Source organism: Stegostoma tigrinum, chromosome 32 (genome assembly GCF_030684315.1).
Source record: "Stegostoma tigrinum isolate sSteTig4 chromosome 32, sSteTig4.hap1, whole genome shotgun sequence".
Taxonomy (NCBI): Eukaryota; Metazoa; Chordata; class Chondrichthyes; order Orectolobiformes; family Stegostomatidae; genus Stegostoma; species Stegostoma tigrinum.
In genome coordinates, this window is record NC_081385.1 from 582847 (window position 1) to 604332 (window position 21486).

General features: G+C 46.9%; 1 protein-coding gene across 4 annotated transcripts; it reads right to left on the reverse strand.

Moving 5' to 3' along the window:
• Positions 1-731: 731 nt before the first annotated feature.
• Positions 732-18711, reverse strand: bud13 (BUD13 homolog). Of its 4 annotated transcripts, none has more exons than XM_048562251.2 (11): positions 18478-18711; positions 17378-17483; positions 15953-16037; positions 15267-15321; positions 12704-13323; positions 12036-12316; positions 9534-9648; positions 8327-8465; positions 6187-6371; positions 5807-5888; positions 732-1024 (listed from the first exon to the last, which is right to left on the reverse strand). In XM_048562251.2, exons 1-11 carry the CDS (start codon positions 18582-18584, stop codon positions 931-933), a joined length of 1869 nt encoding a protein of 622 aa, XP_048418208.1. In that variant the 5' UTR covers positions 18585-18711; the 3' UTR covers positions 732-930. The 4 variants fall into 4 exon arrangements, with proteins under 4 accessions (XP_048418208.1, XP_048418211.1, XP_048418212.1 ...); XM_048562254.2 differs by lacking the exon at positions 18478-18711 and adding an exon at positions 17962-18418; XM_048562255.2 differs by lacking the exon at positions 5807-5888.
• Between the last annotated feature and the right edge of the window lie 2775 nt (positions 18712-21486).

The following is a 21486-nucleotide window of genomic DNA, read 5'->3' on the forward strand; positions in this document are numbered from 1 at the left end:
CCAAGAAGCTGAAGGCACGTCCACCAATGACGAGGTAATTAAAAAATGACCAAGGGATCAATTCTGAGAAGAAACAGATCTTAAAGAGTTACTGGAGGAAGTTACAATGATACGAAGGGGTGAGGCAATGAATGGATATGAAAACAGGCATAAGGATTTTAAACTCTGTTGCTTAACTGGGTGCCAGTACAGGTCAGCAAGCACAGGGGTGGACACTAAATAGAACTTGTTGAGTTAGGGCACAGACAGCAGACCTTTTGGATAATATTAAATTTATGCAAGCTGTTGGAATAGCCGAGTCTTGGGATATCAAAGGCAATGGTGGATTTTCAGCAGCAGATGAGTGGAGATGGGGAGCATGTTTTGGAAGCAGAAAATCCTCACTGATGGTAAAAGTCATCAAGCTACATCGAAACATGGTGACCAGTCTAATATCCTTGTTTTTGAACATACTTCTGGAAAACATTTTGCTGATTTGCTTCCACTTATTAATAAGAACAAAATTGATCTCGGCATTCAGGAAAATGTCTAGAGAATGCTGAACATATTAAATTCCAAAATAAACTCAAATTTGGCAATAACGGCAGCAGAGTATTGAATGGGGTGTTGGTGATAAGGGGGGAGAAGAGAGAGTGAGAGTGTGACAGGAATCGCCTACACAACAGTTGAAACCACGGATATATGTTGTCTGGATGACAAATTATCAAAACAACAAATCATAGAACAGACTGTTACTCACACAGTACAAAGTTTATACTCAAAAAGAACAGAATGTTAACAAACAAGAATAAAAAGATTTTCGTTTTCTCAATTGTTCCCAGATATTCAGATCCCTCAGTTTCAGGAAAGGTTTTGTCTGTTTCATTGCACAGAGAGCCTCAGGAACTCAGTCTGAAGGAGTGTGCATCGACTTGAGTCTCAAACAGCAATTTACATATCCTCCACACTCCATTTGTACGCTATCTCCTGCACAGCCTTCTTATCTGCTAATCTTGCATAACGTTTCTGTTCAAAGCCATTCGACCTGAAAGTTTAAAACAAATGTTCTTTTATTGGTGCAGTGCTATCAGATGCATTATAATGCACAACCATATATAATTTTTACACTAAAACAAAACAAAGCCACAGATGCTGTAAATTTGAAACAAAACAGAAATTTCCAGAGACGCTCAGCAGATCTGGCAGCATCCAGGGGGAGAGAAGCAGAGTTAACGTTTTGGGTTCAGTACCAAAAGAAGGGTCATTAGACCCGAAACATTAATGAAATTTTCTGAAGAAGGGTCTAGGCTTCCTGCTCCTCTGATGCTGCTGGGTCTGCTGTGTTCATCCAGCTCTACCCCTTGTTATCTCAGATTCTCCATCATCTGCAGTTCCTATTATCTCCAAAACATTAATTCTGCTTTCTCTCAATAGATACTGACAGGCCTGCTGAGTTTCCCCTGCAATATCTGTTTTTATGTACAATGTTTACAATTGGGTTATTTAAATGCAAAGCCTGTAGAGATCTGGACCATGTGTATGAATATTTGCAGCTTCCAGGTACATCTTTCAATTCTGCTCAATCACCATGATCATTTTCAAGGATCCCACAATGCTCCCCATCTACAGTTTAGGTGTTTTGTGTTAATTCTGATATTTTCAATCACTTTTTAAAACTCTTGACATTTGTTGTCAAACATCGCTGCTCTTTAAATCTGTTCAATTTTCCAAAATCTACCTTTTCGTATTTTTGATCTTATTTTGTTTTGGCTTTTTCTTTGGTAAGTACAGGTAGTTCTCCTAAAACGTGATAGTTCCATTCTTGTAGCACCTCACACTATAGGAAATCATGTTATAGGGAAATCGCTGTACCTGTACTGCAGGAAGTTTGCTTTGTCCAAACAGTATCCACTATTCATCAATCATTTTGCAGCCAATTCACGTTAACAAAACACGTTGTAGCAGAACTATTTCTCCTTTAGGGATATAGATTTGTTTCAACTGATTCAAACTGCATTTTGAAAAACTCAGACTGGTCTTTCTTTTAAACCATAAACAAATTTGCTGTATTAACAGTGGACAAACTCTGCAATTATTATACTGACGGCAATTTTACATCAATCTTAATCAGCAGCTGCTTCACAATTCTCCTTGTTAAGCAAGTTTACCGTGATCACACTACGGTTAATTCAATCCGGTTTCTTATATATTACAAAATCGGGAAATAGGTGAAATTACAAAATCATGCCGAACAAGAGAAGTTTGTTGTTGTAAGCACATCACAAACTGAAATGAGATGAACTAGAGGTTTCAGCTTCTGATAAACATGTTCAAACGACTGCCCTGCCACCTGCCAATGTTTCAGATAGGTTCATTCCTGCAGCCTATAGGCCACCAATGAGGTGTTAAGCTGGTTATGACTAAGGGTCACCAATGACAAGTCAGCGAGCTCATGTACATGTTTCCGAATGAACCTATGCCTAGATCAAGATTAGAATGAGCTCATGCCATGGTTAACTGTGTTGTTGAATGAACAGTTAGTGTGTTTAAAACAAGCTTCAAGTGGAACCTGCAGGGAGGATTGGATCAACAATACTCCCCAACTTACACATTTTTGATGGTACAGTAAAATGAAATATCTTAGTCACAGGTTCAATACTGTACAGCTGTGGCTTCTGATAATCACCTCCAAAACTGGGATTTAATTTGAGCTCAGAAATCATCTCGAAGAAAATGTTAAAAGGCAGACATCTTCAAAATTGTGGGGAATTGCAGCATAGATACTGTACTCTCGATGGCCCTGTACAAGCCAACAGCCCCTAGGGCTGTATGCTGCAGTATAACTGTCTGCTTCATTTTTATGGACACAAACAAAACAATGATCCATTCTCTCTCACATTCGGCTTTCCATTGTTTGCAACTATCATGGTTGATCCGATCTATTACTGTAACAGTAATGTCACTGGGCTAGTAATCCCCAGGGCCAGGCTAATGCTCTAGGGTCATGGGTTTAGGCAAAATTTAGGGAACATAGGATTGGGGAAGGAAACTGCAGGGGATGGGCACATTAGAAATGTGGAGCTTATTCAAGGAAAAGCTCCTGTGAGTCCTAGATAAGTATGTACCTGTCAGGCAGGGAGGAAGCTGTAGAGCGCGGGAGCTGTGGTTTACGAAGGAGGTTATGTTAGGATGAGATGTGAAGGCTCAGTTAGGGCGCTTGAGGGCTACGAGGTAGCCAGGAAAGACCTAAAGAGAGAGCTCAGAAGGGCCAGGAGAAGACGTGAGAAGTTGTTGGCAGATAGGATCAGGGTAAACCCTAAGGCTTTCTATAGGTATTTAAGGAATAAAAGAATGACGAAAGTAAGATTAGGGCCAATCAAGGATAGTAGTGGGAAGTTGTGTGTGGAGTCAGGGGAGATAGGGGAAGCACTAAATGAATATTTGTCATTTTCTAGAGTGAATACTGTTGAAAATGTTGTCGAGGAGAATACTGAGATTCAGGCTACTAGACTAGGTGGGATTGAGGTTCACACGGAAGAGATATTAGAAATCCTACAGAGTGTGAAGATAGATAAGTCCCCTGGGCCGGATGGGATTTATCCTAGGATCCTCTGGGAAGCCAGGGAGGAGAGTGCCCAGCCTTTGGCATTGATCTTTAACTCGTCATTGTCTACAGGAATAGTGCCAGATGACTGGAGGATAGCAAATGTGGTTCCCTTGTTCAAGAAGGGGAGTAGAGACAACCCTGGTAATTATAGACCAGTGAGCCTTACCTCAGTTGTTGGTAAAGTGTTGGAAAAGGTTATAAGCGATAGGATTTATAATCATCTAGAAAAGAATAAATTGATTAGGGATAGTCAGTCGGTTTTGTGAAGGGAAGGTCGTGCCTCACAAACCTTACTGAGTTCTTTTGAGAAGGTGACCAAACGGGTAGATGAGAGTAAACCGGTTGATGTGGTGTATATGGATTTCAGCAAGGCGTTCGATAAGGTTCCCCACAATAGGCTATTGTACAAAATGCAGAGGAATGGAATTGTGGGAGATATAGCAGTTTGGATCAGAAATTGGCTTGCTGAAAGAAGACAGAGGGTGGTGGTTGATGGGAAATTTTCATCCCGGAGACCAGTTACTAGTGGTGTACCGCAAGGGTCGGTGTTGGGTCCACTGCTGTTTGTCATTTTTATAAATGACCTGGATGAGGGCGTAGTAGGATGGGTTAGTAAATTTGCAGGCGACACTAAAGTCGGTGGAGTTGTGGATAGTGACGAAGGATGCTGTAGGTTGCAGAGAGACATAGATAAGCTGCAGAACTGGGCTGAGAGGTGGCAAATGGAGTTTAATGCAGACAAGTGTGAGGTGATGCACTTTGGTAGGAATAACCGGAAGGCAAAGTACTGGGCTAATGGTAAGATTCTTAGTAGTGTAGATGAGCAGAGATATCTCGCTGTCCATGTACACAGATCCTTGAAAGTTGCCACCCAGGTTGACAGGGCTGTTAAGAAGGCATACAGTGTTTTAGCTTTTATTAATAGAGGGATCGAGTTCCGGAACCTAGAGGTTATGCTGCAGCTGTACAAAACTCTGGTGCAGCCGCACTTGGAGTATTGTGCGCAGTTCTGGTCACCGCATTGTAAGAAGGATGTGGAAGCTTTGGAAAGGGTGCAGAGGAGATTTACTAGGATGTTGCCTGGTATGGAGGGAAGGTCTTACAAGGAAAGGCTGAGGGACTTGAGGCTGTTTTCATTACAGAGAAGAAGGTTGAGAAGTGACTTAATTGAAACATATAAAATAATCAGAGGGTTAGATAGGGTGGATAGGGAGAGCCTTTTTCCTAGGATGGTGACGGCGAGTACGAGGGGGCATAGCTTTAAATTGAGGGGTGAAAGATATAGGACAGATGTCAGAGGTAGTTTCTTTACTCAGAGAGTAGTAAGGGAATGGAACGCTTTGCCTGCAACGGTAGTAGATTCGCCAACTTTAGGTACATTTAAGTCGTCATTGGATAAGCATATGGACGTACATGGAATAGTGTAGGTTAGATGGGCTTGAGATCGGTACAACATCGAGGGCCGAAGGGCCTGTACTGTAACGATCTATGTTCTCTGTTTAAATCCCATCAATGCAGACAGTGCAATAAAACTTAAATGAATTGAATTTGTTGAATGGAAAAATAATCATGATAATTATCTGATGACTGTAAAAACCTAACTGGTTCACTAACATCCGCGAGGGAAGGAAATTGGCTATCCTTAGCTGATTCAGTCTACATGTGACTTCAGATCCAAGCCACATAGTTGACTTTTTACTGCCCCGTAAAATGACCTAGACAGCCATTCTGTTCAAGGGGAGAAAGGGGTGAACAATGAATGCTGACCTTGCCAGGAACCTCCACCCTCCTGAATTCTCCTGGCACTGTGTAGCATTCTAAGGTCTGTGCGCAGCAGCAGCTTCAGGAACCGGACATCAGCGCATCCACTGCTGATCGCTGAGCATGGACAAGGCCATGGCCATGCAGCTTACAGTGAACACTGCCATGAGTGATACATCCTATGGAAAGATAAATCAAAATCCCAACTCCACTGATGTCCTTAGTGCCTGATCCCTGGTTATTTCACTAATTTCAGTTTTTATCATTACATTTCTAATTCAGCAACTTCTAGCTACAATCTGATCCTTCAACAGTTCCTAGGCCCATGAGACATTTCTGTAGCAATTCCTGCTGAACCCATTCAGAAAGACTGGCCACAGAAATTTGTTTAATTTTGGAACACACAATTACTCCACTCAATACTTTACTGTACTTTTAAAAGTGAAGTCGTATTGTTACCTGTCGACACCATCCCAGCGATACCCAGGTTGGAGATTAAATCTGTTTGGAGGGGGTGCAGGGCCACTATATACTGGTCTTGCTGCAAAGCAATTAGATTCATTTAGCAGAAACTGTCCCAACTTAGGTTGTAACACCCCAACCTCAGTACCACATGTGAACCCCACCCCCCGCACCTTTGGACAGAAACATGTCTAACAACCCTAGCCCTCCCCATATCTGTAGACTGCAGCACGTCCAAATCCACCCACCCCACACACATGGACAGTACCATGTCTAAAACACCCACCTCTAAACCCTTAGATTACACCACATCCTGCCCCATATCCTGACACAGTTCAATGTAGCAGGCTTGATGTCAACATGTTTAACCTACTCACCATTTTTATTCTTGGCTTCTTTCTCCTTCTTCTTCCTGAGAAGGCCAGCCATTGGGTCTCCATCTCGCTGTTTCTCACGAAGGAAGCGATCTAGGTCCTCGTCATCAATGTGCCGAGCAAGTGGTTTCTGCATCTCATGAAGAGCATCCTGGACATTCTTTCTCTGCTGCTCCTCCTGAGCGACTCTGAAACAGAGATCACGTAGGGGAGTGAGTCTGATGGGGGAGGGGGTGTGTAAACAAAGACAGAGAGAGAGACTGGGAGGTCAACTGAGAGAGGGCAACAGAAAGTGAGCCATTGGGGAATCGATGACAGAGAGTGAGAGGTTGGGGGGAGAATCGACAGAGTGAGAGTGGTGGGGGGGGTAAGACAGTGAGCAAGGGGAGCGACAGAGAGTGAGTGGGGAGGGGAGAGCAACAGAGACAGTGAGCAGGGCAGCAGAGACAGTGAGCGGGGGGAGATGGTGATGGGCGTTTTGGAAGCATTGAGGTAGACACGTCCCCAGGACCTGATGGGATCTATCCAGGAATACTGAGGGAGGAAATTGCTGGAGCCTTGTACAAAATCTTTGCATCTTCTTTAGTCACAACAGAGGTCCCAGAGAATAGGAGAATAGCTAACATTGTTCCATTTTTTTTAAGAAGGGCAACAGGGATAATGCAGGTAATTTCAGGCCAGTGAGCCTTAAGTCAGTGATAGGGAGATTATTGGAGAAGGTTCTTAGAGATAGGATTTACTTACATTTAGAACAATGTGGGCTTATTAGCAATATGTAGCATGGCTTTGTGTGGGGAAGAACATGTCTCACAAACTTGATTGAGATTTTTGAGGAAGTGGCAAAGATAATTGATGAGAGCAGGGTGATCGATGTTATCTATATAGATCCTGGCAAGTTGTTAGACTAGGTCCCCCATGGCAGGCTAACAAAAAGGGGAAGTCACGTAGGAGACGCAGTGAGCTAGTAAGATGGATACAGAGCTGGCTTGGTCAAAGAAGACAAAGTAGCAGTCGGTAATTTTCTGATTGGAAATCTTTGACCAGTGATGTTCTGCAGGGATAAATGATGGGACCTCTGTTGTTTGTAACATATATAAAATGATTTGGAAGAGAATGTAGGTGGTCTGATTAGTAAGTCTGCAGATGACTCAAAGATTGGGGGAGTTGTGGATAATGAGGAGGATTGTCACAGAATGCAGCAACTATAAATAGGCTGCAGACTTGGACAGAGAATTGGGCAGATGGAATTAATCCGGGCAAATGCAAGGTGATGCATTTTGGAAGGTCTAACGCAGGTGGGCTCTAGGCGTACAGGTCCACAGTTCCCAGAACGTGGCAACACAAGTGGATGAGGTGGTCAAGAAACCCTATGGTATGCTTACTTCATTTGTCAGGGCATTACAACGTAAAATTTGACAAGTTGCAGTTGTATAGAACAATTGATGTTATAGCTGTATAAGACTTTAGTTAGGCCACATTTACAATGTTACGTATATTTCTGGTCACCACACTACCACAACGATGAGCAGGCTTTGGAGAGGGTAGAGAAAAGGTTTACCAGGATAATGCCTGGTTTGGAGGGCACTGGCTGTGAGGAGAGATTAGATAAACTTGGTTTATTTTCACTTGAAGATCAGAGGCTTGAAGGGTGACCTGTAGGGATTTGCAGAATAATGAGAGACATGAATAGAATGGTTGGTTGGAGTATTTTTCCCTGGGTAGAAATGTTACTTACTAGGGGACATAGGTTTAAGGTGAAAGGGGGATAGCTTAAAAGGAAATGCAAGCAGCAGGTGTTTTTTTTAAAATCAGAAGATGATAAGTGCTTAGAACGTGTTGCAAGAGAAGGTGGTAGAAGTAAGACAAGAGCGATGTTTAGGGGGCACCCTGAAAGACACGTGACTACGTAGGGAATAGAGGAATACGGACTGCACAGAGGCAAAAGGTTTTTAGCTTAGAAAGGTGGCGTGTGTTAGTTCAGGTTTGGTGGGCCGAAGGGCCTGTTCCCGTGCTGAACTGTTCTTTGTTCTAGTGTTAATGAAGTGGTAGAACAGCAAACTCCATTGCAGTTAAATTTTGCTACAGTCTCTCACAGCTCAGGTGGCGGCAGATGTTCAGGTTATGAATGCTCTCTTACTCTCACCCTTTGCCCCACTGGGCGTATTTTTCTTGCTTTGCCGCTTTCTCTTCTTCCTTCTTCTTATGCTCGATTCGCTCTTGGTCTAAGTCTCTCTTTTTTCCTGATCTGTCTCGGAAGATAGTAGCAGCATGCCTCGAATCATCTTTAAAGCAGAAGGAGAAAAGATCTCAGCACCATCGGATGGTTGCCCCAGCAAATGTATAAAACCCTCATTCCAAGGGATTTCACATCATCGGTTACCGCCACAGGGATGGACCAGACAGTAGCAATGTGACAGTTCCATGGAAGTAAGGAGAACATAGCCCAGGTTGTTCTAGGGTAGCTGAGAGGTAGCAGCTATCCATCACAATTTCCCAAAGCAGCTAATAGTGTGAAGTAACAACGCAAAGACACAACAGGTAGATGGGACCAGCCAACTTCCAATAACTACACACTTACTTCAATACCTCAAGTTTAACTTGCCTAAGAAAATTTCAGGACATTTCCTGCAAAGCTTGTCTAAAACACCTGGATGTTACCTGGAGCATCTTAGCAATGAAGAGATACTGGACAAACTGAGGTTGTTTTCTTTGGAGCAAGAAATTTGAGGCGGAACTGATTGACGTATATAAAATTATGAGGGGCATGGACAGGATGGATAGAACGTAGCTGCTCCACTTAGTTGAAGTGTTAATAACATGAGGGTATAATTTTAAGGGGCAAGGCAGGAGGTTTCGAGGGAACTGGAGGAAAGTTCTCTCACGTAGACAGTGGTGGGGTGTGGAATACACAGGCTGGATGGATATTTGAGGTAGGAAATCTCACAACCTTTAAAAAAAAATACATGGATGAGCTTCTAAAATGTCATCACATGTAAGGCCACACAACTGTAGATTTAGCATATTTTCGGCAGTACAAACCCAATGTGCTGAAGGGTCTCTTTTGTACTGTATGATTCTATGAAGGAGCTACAGTAAGACTCAGTGTTGCCAGTTAGGCTCTTTGTTAACACCCAGGATGATTCTTCCACGGTTGTATATCCAGTAGATACTACTCAGCTTCAAACGTAAGAAGTAAGAAGCGAAGAGGTTACGACAGGTGTTGTAGGGCTGGGGGTGGAGGTCATGCAGAGATAGTGAGGCCCAGAGAGGCAGAATTATCAGGGGAAAAGAATAACACAGTAGGGTGTAATGATGCGCCTGTGGGGGATGGCCTTGAGCCCTGTCAATACCTGCCAAATGTTCTGATGCTCGCTCCTTCTGCCTCCGATGTTCTTTCTCTTTCCTCAGAATATCTGTTGATATCAGGCCAGTCTGACCCCCTGAAAGCATCTCATTCCCTTTTGACTGAAACACATTTAAAGAAACTGTCAATCCATTAAAATTTCACAGATTGTTTTGGTGCTGATTTCACAAAGACACTTGACATAGCAAACACCTGCACCTCCACTCTCCATCTCTCACTAGTTAGCTCTTGATCTTCATTTGCAGATGACACAAAAAAAGGTGGAAAGACAAGTTGTGAGGTAGACACAAAGTTTCCAGAGATATATTGACAGTTTAAGGAAATGGATAAGACGTTGGTAGATGGCGTATAAATGGAGGAAAGCTGCAACACAAAGCGACAAAGGGAGACTTGTGCATGAAACACAGAAAGCTAACACAGTGGGGCAGCAGGTGATCAGGAAGGCTCATGGAATGTTGGCCCTTATTTCAACGGGGTTAGAATATAAGGGTAGGGAAGTCTTGCTGCAACTGTACAAGGTGTTGGTGGCACCACATCTGGAGTACCAAGAGCAGTTTTGGTCGGCTTATTTAAAGAAAGAAGTATTTCACTGGAGGCAGATCAGAGAAAGTTCACTGGGATGATTCCCGGTACAGAGGGAATGCTTTATATGACAGATGATTAAACAGTTTGGCACTCTACTCTCTGGAGTTTAAAAGAATTAGAACTTCTTCAGGGGTTTGACCAGGTAAAGGCTGAAAGGATGATTCCCTTCAGTAGAGAGTCTAGGGCAAGAGGTTATAGTTTCAAAATAAAGGGATATTAATTTAAGACTGAGATAATGAGAAGTTTCTTGTCTCAGAGGGTTGACTGTCTTTGGAACTCCTTGCCACAGAGAGCTGCGGGGGCAGAATCCTTAAATACATTTAGATTTTTCATCAGTCGGGGCATCAGGAGTTACAGGGAAAGGACAGGAAAGCAGGCATGAAGAATGTCAGGTCACACCTGCCCTATTTCTTCTGGTCCTACAGTCACTGGAAACATCTTGCTAAATCTTCCTTAGAAACCACTTTGGTAATTGTGGTCAGCTCACACCTCTCTTCTTTTTCCTAAACAAAACCAGAGTGCTCAATCTCCCAAAAGGCAGCTTAAACCGTCATGAACAGTCTTCAGATGAACAAACTAAGGACTTGGACAGTGGAGGTAGAGAAATGAACTGGGCCCTCTTAAGTTTAATGTTGTAATTCCTCTTAATCCCCAGTTACTGACAATGATAGACCTTAGCTTCCGAACTGAGGAAGAATCCAATACTGAACCAATAGCATACGACTCTTTCTACCTAAATGGTTAACCACACAACACTTAAACAGTACAAATAAGCAAATAACAAACATAATAGCCCATTTGGACAATACAGTCAGAGCCTTGAGGATGCATCATCATCCTTGGGGTTTATATGCCTGTGTGTCACCGAGGGGTCACAGAGAAACAGAGCATAAACATATTTTAAATTTTTCACTCCTGATTCTAGTGGCCATTGTTCAAATTCCTTATTTTCTGCTTTGTAATTAAGATTCTGTACCTAGGTATCTTTGTACCCAAGATGGTGCCGTGACAACTTGCACTGTACTAACTGTGGTAATAAAGTTCATCCTAGTTAATTCAAATTAAGAACAGGTACATGGCACTGCAGCGTCCCTGAGTTAGGGGAAGAGAACCAGTCGTACGAAGAATAACTCCCACAAATTAAGGAGGAAAACTTAAAGCAACTAGATAAATGTTTATGAACACAGTGCTTTTGTTGATAAATAAACCTTTGCCTCCTTGAAACACACTGAAGGTATCAGCATGGATTTGGTGAGGACAAAAGACTGTTTACTTGGTTTTGAGGATCAAAACTATCTATTGAATAGGAACTTGCCTCTAAATCCCACCTTCAATGCAATAAAACACGCCATGGTACTTCACAGAAACATCTTGAGAATTCGAAGTTCTAATGCTAACTGAGACCAACTTCTGTGTGCCGCTGTCCTCATCACAATTTCCTGTGAAGCCTCAACTTTTGAGAGATGATCTTAAAAAACTTTATAAAATCATGAAGGGCATGGATAAGGTGAAATGACGTGGGTCTTTTCTCTTGGATGGGGGGGGTTTGGGGGCTTTCACATCTAGGGAGCATATTTTTAAGGCGAGAAGAGAAAGATTTATAAAGGATAATGAGGGGCAACATTTTTACAGAGAATGGCTCATGTGTCAAGCAAACTGCCAGAGAAAATGGATGCAGGCCACAGTTACAACATTTAAAACATATTTGGACAAACAGACAAATAAGAAAGGATTGGAGGGATATGGGTAAAATAAAGGCAGGGGGGACTAGTTTAGTTTGGGAAGGTGATCGGCACAGACTGGTTGGACCGAAGGGTCAGTTTCTGTGCTGCATGACCCACTGACTGTGTAACTGTTCACCAGCTGATAAGTTGATTGCTGTTAATAACCATTTACCACTTACCTTTCTGCTTGGACTCATGTCCCAGCTGGCCCCTTGTCCTCTCAAGGAAACCAGCTTCCTGGAAGGCAGTCTGTGGCCAGTAGGTGACAGTTCAGAGCCGTTTGAGCAGAGTTTATATTCTGTATTGGATGCCTCTGGCCTCTTCCTCCGTGGTGGCGACAAGTCAGAGTCAGAAGAATGCTGACACTTCTTTCGTGGAGGTGAAAGGTCAGAATCAGGGTGCTGCCATCTCCTTGGAGACCCAGTGGTTCTCCTGTTCTTTTGTTTAACGGGGGACAAATCTGGGCAGGAAAATTTTCTACAGAGTTAATGTTTTAATTCCTCTACTTAGAAATGCTGCTAAAGCAGCAAGCATATTAACAGCACCAAGCGTCAGCAACACATAGCATTTCATTTCCATAGAATATTTGCATAATTTTTAACAACATACATGATCTAACCGAAAGGCAGAATAGGGTCAATATGTTGAAAGGTCTATTCCTGCTTCTAATTTGCATGTTTTTATAAAAGAAACAGGAGCTCTGGATAGAGCTTTCAAACAGTCCTCATAGGCACTGCAGACTGAATAACCTCCCTCTGAAAAATTCAATGATGTAGCATTCCAAACTTTTGAAATAACTATTGCAAAGCCAGAAAGCCACACCAGGGCCTGGCTAATACTCAGATACCTTGTGTGTTAGCTCCCCTCCTTGTTGCAGTTGACTGGGAGTCCAAGGAACTATCTTGTCTTTTCCGAGGAGGAGACAAATCAGAGTCAGAAGAGTGTGCAGCATTCCCAGCCGACGAAGAATCTGAGGAGTCGTGACGTTTACAATGAGCTGGTGATATGTCAGGGGAACTATTACGAGTTCTTCTAGGAGGCAGATCTGTAGATGTGATACGTTTCTCTGTGTTTTTAGAAAACCTTTTCCTGGGAGGTGAAAGGTCAGGACAATCATGACGCCCACTCCCAGGAGGTGAAAGGTCAGGGGAATTGTGACGCCCCTGCCGGGGAGGTGAAAGGTCAGAGGAATCGTGGCGCCTCCTCCTGGGAGGTGAAAGGTCAGGAGAATCATGGCGCCCCCTCCTGGGAGGTGAAAGGTTAGGAGAATCGTGGTGCCCCTGCTGGGGAGGTGAAAGGTCAGGGGAATCATGGCGCCCCCTCCAGGGAGGTGAAAGGTCAGGAGAATCATGGCGACCCTGTCGGGGAGGTGAAAGGTCAGGGGAAATTCTCCTCATTTTTCTCTCAGAAATCTGAGGTCCAGCTTCAATCCTTTTTCTTTGTGCAGGCACAGAACCTGGTATGAAACTAGAGAGAATAAAGAACATGTCAGTTTATCAAAATAAATAGTGCAAATTAAAAACTGCAAGTTCAATAACCATAAGATATTATTCCTTTTATTTTAGCTTTCCACCATCTGTTAACATCAGCTGGGCAAGATTCCCTTAATCTGGTAAAATACCTGCAAAAGCTTCCAAATAGTAACACACATCCACACACAGAAACCACATGTAATAAATCACCCAAAGCACAGAATTTGGTGAAGTCTACAGTACAAACTGAAGGAGTCTCATAACAGTGGTGGTGCCCTTACCTCTTGTCAATGAGTTCAAGTCCCACTTGCTCCAGAGTTGTCCCCACTAGTTACTGCCAATACTGATACTCCATTTCCTCCCAACCCTCTTCTTCAAACCTCATCAAATATCCTTCTGATCCTTCCTTCGTTACCCAGCTTCCCTTAAAATTATGGTCAGAGATAATGGGAACTGCAGATGCTGGAGATTCCAAGATAATAAAATGTGAGGCTGGATGAACACAGCAGGCCAAGCAGCATCTCAGGAGCACAAAAGCTGACGTTTCGGGCCTAGACCCTTCATCTCAGCCACTTTAAGTTTCACATTCTCAGCACTCACTGGGTAAAGAAATTTCTTTTGGTTTCGCATTTGGACATTGTAGTCACTGTTTTTAAATTTATAGTCCCTAGTTCTTGTCTATCCCATAATTGAAAACATTTTCTCTATATAGCCTGTGTTGTGAAGTTGGGTCCAGTACTTGTTGATTGAGCGGCAGGGAGATACATTTTGGTGTTTGTAAAACGTTAAAGGGGAAAGCACTGTGTGTTCCCTTTAAAGGGTGATGTGTTTTTTTCCGTGCTTACAGATTTAAAAATGGATGCCTGTGAGCAGCAGCTTGAAGTTTGCAAGTACAGAGAGCACCCGAACTGAAACATTAGTTTCGAAAGGCCATACAGTTAGCAGGCCAAGCAACAGTTTTTACCAACTCAACAGATGTTTGAATTTTGCCAATCAATTTGAACCAGGCACTTAGATACCAAAAACCAATTAATTTTAAATCTCAGAAATACAAAAGCTGACGTTTCGGGCCCAGACCCTTCATCAGAGACCCTCTCTGATGAAGGGTCTAGGCCTGAAATGTCAGCTTTTGTGCTCCTAAGATGCTGCTTGGCCTGCTGTGTTCATCCAGCTCCACACTTTGTTATCTTGGGTTCTCCAGAATCTGCAGTTCCCATTATCTCTAATTTTAAATCTGATGGTTTTGACAACATAGGACCAATTCTACTGTAAGAAATATTGATAAGTTATCAAGGATATAAAATAAAAGGGCAGTTGGACAAAGCTCCTGAGCTAAGTGCCATCTGCCTTAGTTAGGAGCCCTCAGCTCTCAAGAAAATTGCTGGCTCTCATAGCCTCCTCCATGTCTTAGAGAAAGCACCATCTAAATAACAACGGTAGCCATGGCACAACTAGTTAATATTCCTGACAGATGAATCTATGGTGAAGGCACAGAACATTCTGGAAGACACGTAACCTGGCTGTAATTTTGAGAGACTTTTTTTTATATACAAGTAGGACTTTTATTTATTGGAAAGCATACCATTAGAATCTTACTTTATTTGGTAATTGTTAGTAGTTAGAAGAGATTTATTCAGTTTGTTAATAGTTTAGTTAATTTGTTCACTTTTCGAGTTAGATAAATAAATTGTTAGTTGTTGACCTTAAAGTGAGTGTCAGGAATTTATTTTCTTTAACCACTAGAAACTGCTGAAAAGCAAGTCATACCACTTTTCATACTCCTTTTACAGATTATAAGGCAAGGTGCTCCTCTTTGGATGTTTCGGATTTAGCTCTCAGATGGGGGACAACGTCAGCTTTGCAACATCTGTAACCAAATTCCTTCACACAGATGACAGTGAGCATATTAACAACATAGCCACAGTTATATGCACTCACCCATCTCGACTTGTGTGTAGGAACACATCGGGATCTTGGGAATCTTCCTTTTCATCTTAATAAAAAGTCAAAAAACTAATGATGAATGCAACAACAATGACTTTCCCGTGTTTTATTTTAAATAAAGGATTGTTAAAAGAGTTGGATTGGGATGTAGCTTCCATCTTTTTCTCGTGTGTAGCGGAAAGGACTGGTTTCAGCTACTGATTTAGTTATCACTGAAGGAGACTAAATTCATTCCAGCGAGAACAGGCACAACAAATTTCTCTAACTATGTGGAGCAGAGGAGATGCAATGCTGAAGCAACGCTAAAACATGTTAGTGACCCACACAGAGTTAAAGCTTCCAGCTGCAGAAGCAGTGCTGTGTTAACAGCATCAAGACTGCAGCTCACTTCAGTGTCCTTATTGGGTTCCCGTTCCTAAGCACTATTCAGCAACCAGTGCTGTATTAAACCTGAACTGCCTTTTAAAGTAGCCCAGTGAGACAGTAAATATGTCAAGCCACTTCAGCAATTCAAAGGGGCAGCTCACTACCAGCTTGTCAGGGAAACTTCAGATGAACGACAATGCTAGCCCAGCCAATGATGCTTGCATCCAATTAATGTATTTATAACACAGCGGCCAACACAAATTCACTGCACAGAATGAAATGAGTCTTTTTAAAAAAGACGCCTCACGACTTACCTCCTAAAATTTTCCACTTATTGCTCAGGCGGAATTCCTCCATTTGTTGAATGATTTCAGGCCTTTCATCAATGAACTCTGCCACCTAAAGCAACAGGCTGGAGATCAACACAAAAGTATAATACAACAACAATCTGCATTTACATAGCCTTGTCATAGAGTAAAACAGCCCTAAATCATTCTCAGGAATGGTGATCAAATAAACCCTGACACAAGACATTAGGTCAATTGACCAAAAGCCTCATCATAAAAATTAGGTACGAAGTTTGGACCCAAGCAGTTTAAAGTACAGCATGATGTAGTGAATATAAACAATGATCATTTTAAATATTCACTGTCATGATTAGATTAGATTCCCTACAGTCTGGAAACAGGCCCTTTGGCCCAACAAGTCCACACAGCCCCTTGCAGCATCCCACCCAGACCCATCCCCCTATAACCCACACACCCCTGAACATTACGGGCAATTTAGCATGGCCAATCCACCTAACCTGAAAATCTTTGGACTGTGGGAGAAAACCGGAGCACCCAGAGGAAACCCACACAGACACGGGGAGAATGCGCAAACTCCATACAGACAGTCGCTCGAGGCTGGAATCGAACCCGGGTCCCTGGCGCTGTGAGGCTGCAATGCTTACACTGAGCCACCGTGCCGCCCCTCATCTATCACATTGAACTGTATATGGGCAAGTTCAGAGACTAAGGCTCCCTCTTCACTGTACCTACCAAAAAACCCCAGGATAGGTACGGAATGGAATTAGAAACAGAGTGATGCTCCCGCTACATTGTCCCTAATGAACACACTCTGGACAAAGCATTCAAACTCAGCCATAAGGTCAGTCATTTCCAAATACACAGCAAGACACTTTCCACAGCAGTCTCTCACAGAATCTTAGAGTACAGGTAGGAGGATTTATCTCCTTTTACCCGTATTGGGTGTATTAAAAACTTAGCTAATTTGTCCCACATCCTTGTTCTTTCCCTCATCATCCTGTAAAACCTTCCACTTTGAGTATTTATGAAATTCCCAATGAAAAGTTACTTTTAAATCTGTTTCCACCACCCAGTTGAAACTAGAACAACTTTCTGCACTAAAAGAAATTCTCCCATCACTTCTGACTCTTCTGCTCTCATGTGGAACTTATCGATTTGTTTATAAGCGAATGTTCAACAAGCATTAGGAAGACTGGGATTAGCTTTAGAGACTGGTCAGATGGGCTGGAAACCTTCTCTAGCTCTGAATTTTCTCCTTTCCAAATCACTTAACAACCTTCTTGTGGGGTTTTGGCAGTTCAATTAAAATGTCTTGTTGATACTGGGGTATCTTCAGCAGCAGTAACAGTAGTCACAGTGTTGAAGTCTTAATTAGTTATTTGCTGACAAATCTTAGAATCAGTCAGTCCTGAGAATAGCTATTTCACCTACCACAGGGGCTTCATCATCCTCATCCTCTGCTGCCTCTAATACAGCCTCTTTCTCCTTCTCCTTCGCAAGGGTCTTCCAGGTCACATCATCATCCACAATCCGCATTCTGTAATATAACAGGACAGAGGCTTTCAACTGACAGAACTAGACTCAACAGCATCCCTGATCTAAAACAGATACAGAGTAAAGTAACACTTCACATGATAAAAAGGGAAAGCTGACAACACCACAGATTACAAAAATGAGAGGGCATTGGAGAACTGCATCGTGGATAAGAAATTTCAATTGCACGAAGAGGCTGAGGACACTGGGGTCCTCCACTCTAAGAGTAAGGATGGTAAAGGGGTGTTTAGATAGAGCAGTAAATAACGAGAAAGCTTCTAGTGGCAAGAGATCCAGAAACCAGAGGAACACAAATTACACTAAGAGAGAAGGAACTGTATCAGAGGAGCAGGAAAGGTGATGTTTCAGGCCTAGGCCTCCCTCAGCCTCCCTGCCCCTCTGATGCTGCTTGGCTTGTTGTGTTCATCCAGCTCCACACCTTGTTAACACAAATTATAGCCATTACCACAGGTGAAACTTACTTTATAAAACAGATCGAGGTTAAACATTACAACATTGAGGAGAGAGGTGACGGGATAACTTCTTTAAAGATCCAGCACTGGGGCAATGGGCGAATGGCCTCTTTCTGTGAGGCATGTTATTAATAAACCTCAAGAAAAAGTGAACAATATTTAACTCTGTCACATAATGAACAACTGCCCATTAAAAGCAAGAAACCGTTCCCTTGTGAAAACTAACTTAAAACACGACAACGGAATTACTCCAAAGCTACAATGTAATTCTACAACGATGAGGCCACAGCAAAGTGTTGAATTATGAATTTCTCTAGCGCCTATCAGGAGCTCGGCTATAACGAGGTCCCGGGTGATCCGGTGATAATTTTACTGATAGTTTGGTGTTTGGTGCGAATGAGGTTCAGACCCGGCTCCTGCCGCCTGAGGCGTGCGGGAGGGCGGCCTCACCCGCAGGAAACCATCAGGCCTCAGGCCTTTCCACGTCGGGCTGGCCGCTTACGCTGCTCCCTGCGCGGGCCTCACCCTCCGCCTTTAATCTTCACCCTCCGCCTCCTCCTGGTCCGCTTGGGGCCCGGCTCCGAGCCGCTCAGGTACCGCTTCAGGTATTCCTCCTTACTCAGGCCGGCCATGGGATCCCCTCCCTCTCCCGGCGCTACCGGCCCGGCTCCTTCCTACCCGGACTCCGCTGGCGCTGCTTCCGCCGGCACCGAGCGGTCTTCACTCACCGGCCCCGCTCGACCGGCCCGGCCCCCGGCCCCCGGCCCCCGGCCCCCGGCGGGAAACCCGCCCGCCTCGCGCCGCCATCTTGGTGCCTCAAGCCGATGTCTCGCGGACAGGATGGTCACCCCCCCCCATCCCCCCCCACATCCAGCCCATCACCCCTCAAACCCCCACCCCCCCTCACATCCCCACCCCCCCTCACATCCCCACCCCTCACCCCCCATCCCCCCTCACATCCCCACCCCTCAAACCCCCACCCCCCCTCACATCCCCACCCCTCACCCCCCCATCCCCCCTCACAATCCCCACCCCTCACCCCTCACATCCCCACCCCTCACCCCTCACATCCCCACCCCTCACCCCCCCACCCCTCACCCCCCCATCCCCCCTCACCCCCTCACCCCCCCACCCCCCCTCACATCCCCACCCCCCCCTCACATCCCCACCCCTCACCCCCCCACCCCTCACCCCCCCATCCCCCCTCACATCCCCACCCCTCACCCCCCCATCCCCCCTCACATCCCACCCCTCACCCCTCACATCCCACCCCCACCCCTCCCACTCCCCCCCTCCCCTCACATCCCACCCCTCACCCCTCACATCCCCACCCCTCACCCTCACATCCCCACCCCTCACCCCCCCATCCCCCCTCACATCCCCACCCCTCACCCCTGCACATCCCACCCTCACCCCCCCATCCCCCCTCACATCCCACCCCTCACCCTCACATCCCACCCTCACATCCCCACCCCTCGACCCCCCATCCCCCCTCACATCCCCACCCCCCCTCACATCCCCATCCCCCCTCACCCCCCCATCCCCCCTCACCCCCCATCCCCCCTCACCCCCCATCCCCCCTCACATCCCCATCCCCCTCACATCCCCATCCCCCTCACATCCCCACCCCCCCCTCACATCCCACCCCCCCTCACATCCCCACCCCCCCTCACATCCCCACCCCTCACCCCCCATTCCCCCCTCACATCCCCACCCCTCACCCCTCACATCCCCACCCCTCACCCCTCACATCCCCACCCCTCACCCCCCATCCCCCCATCCCCCCTCACATCCCCACCCCCCTCACATCCCCACCCCCCCATCCCCCCTCACATCCCCACCCCCCCTCACATCCCCACCCCTCACCCCCCCATCCCCCCTCACCCCCCCATCCCCCCTCACCCCCCCATCCCCCCTCACATCCCCACCCCCCTCACATCCCCACCCCTCACCCCCCCATCCCCCTCAATCCCCACCCCTCACCCCCCCATCCCCCCTCACATCCCCACCCCCCCTCACATCCCCACCCCTCACCCCCCCAATCCCCCCTCACATCCCCACCCCTCACCCCTCACATCCCCACCCCTCACCCCCACATCCCCACCCCTCACCCCCCCATCCCCCCTCACATCCCCACCCCTCACATCCCCACCCCTCACATCCCCACCCCTCAGCCCCCATCCCCCCTCACATCCCCACCCCTCACCCCCCCATCCCCCCTCCCCCTCACATCCCACCCCCCCTCACATCCCCACCCCCCCTCACATCCCCACCCCTCACCCCCCCATCCCCCCTCACCCCCCCATCCCCACCCCTCACCCCCCCATCCCCCCTCACCCCCCCATCCCCACCCCTCACCCCCCCATCCCCCCTCACCCCCCCATCCCCACCCCTCACCCCCCCATCCCCCCTCACCCCCCCTCACATCCCCACCCCTGACCCCCCCATCCCCACCCCTGACCCCCCCATCCCCCCCCTCACCCCCCCATCCCCACCCCTCACCCCCCCATCCCCCCCCCTCACCCCCCCTCACATCCCCACCCCTCACCCCTCACATCCCCACCCCTCACCCCTCACATCCCCACCCCTCACCCCCCCATCCCCCCTCACATCCCCACTCACATCCCCACACCTCACCCCCCCACCCCCCCTCACATCCCCACCCCTCACCCCCCCACCCCCCCTCACATCCCCACCCCTCACCCCCCCATCCCCCCTCACATCCCCACCCCCCCTCACATCCCCACCCCCCCTCACATCCCCACCCCTCACATCCCCACCCCCCCTCACATCCCCACCCCTCACCCCCCCATCCCCCCTCACATCCCCACACCTCACCCCCCCATCCCCCCTCACATCCCCACCCCCCCTCACATCCCCACCCCTCACCCCCCCATCCCCCCTCACTTCCCCACCCCTCACCCCTCACATCCCCACCCCTCACCCCTCACATCCCCACCCCTCACCCCTCACCCCTCACCCCTCACCCCTCACATCCCCCCTCACATCCCCACCCCTCACCCCTCACATCCCCACCCCTCACCCCTCACATCCCCACCCCTCACCCCCCACATCCCCACCCCTCACCCCCCCACCCCTCACCCCCCCACCCCCCCTCACATCCCCACCCCCCCTCACATCCCCACCCCCCTCATCCCCACCCCTCACCCCCCACATCCCCACCCCTCACCCCCCCCATCCCCACCCCTCACCCCCCCCATCCCCACCCCTCACCCCCCCCATCCCCACCCCTCACCCCCCCATCCCCCCTCACATCCCCACCCCCCCTCACATCCCCACCCCCCTCACATCCCCACCCCCCCTCACATCCCCACCCCCCTCACATCCCCACCCCTCTCACATCCCCACCCCTCACCCCCCCATCCCCCCTCACATCCCCCCTCACATCCCCACCCCTCACCCCCCCATCCCCCCTCACATCCCCACCCCCCATCACATCCCCACCCCTCACCCCCCCATCCCCCCTCACATCCCCACCCCTCACCCCCCCACCCCCCCTCACATCCCCACCCC

What these genes read in the sequence shown, in the direction of transcription:
- bud13 (XM_048562251.2), bottom strand. Translation starts at nt 18,584, where the DNA reads ATGGCCGGCCTGAGTAAGGAGGAATACCTGAAGCGGTACCTGAGCGGC. An exon ending in TAAGTGGAAAATTTTAGGAG is followed by an intron (nt 15,322 to 15,952) that starts GTAAGTCGTGAG and finishes CTTTTTATTAAG; the next exon opens with ATGAAAAGGAAGATTCCCAA. An exon ending in TACGCCCAGTGGGGCAAAGG is followed by an intron (nt 6,372 to 8,326) that starts GTGAGAGTAAGA and finishes TCTCTGTTTCAG; the next exon opens with AGTCGCTCAGGAGGAGCAGC.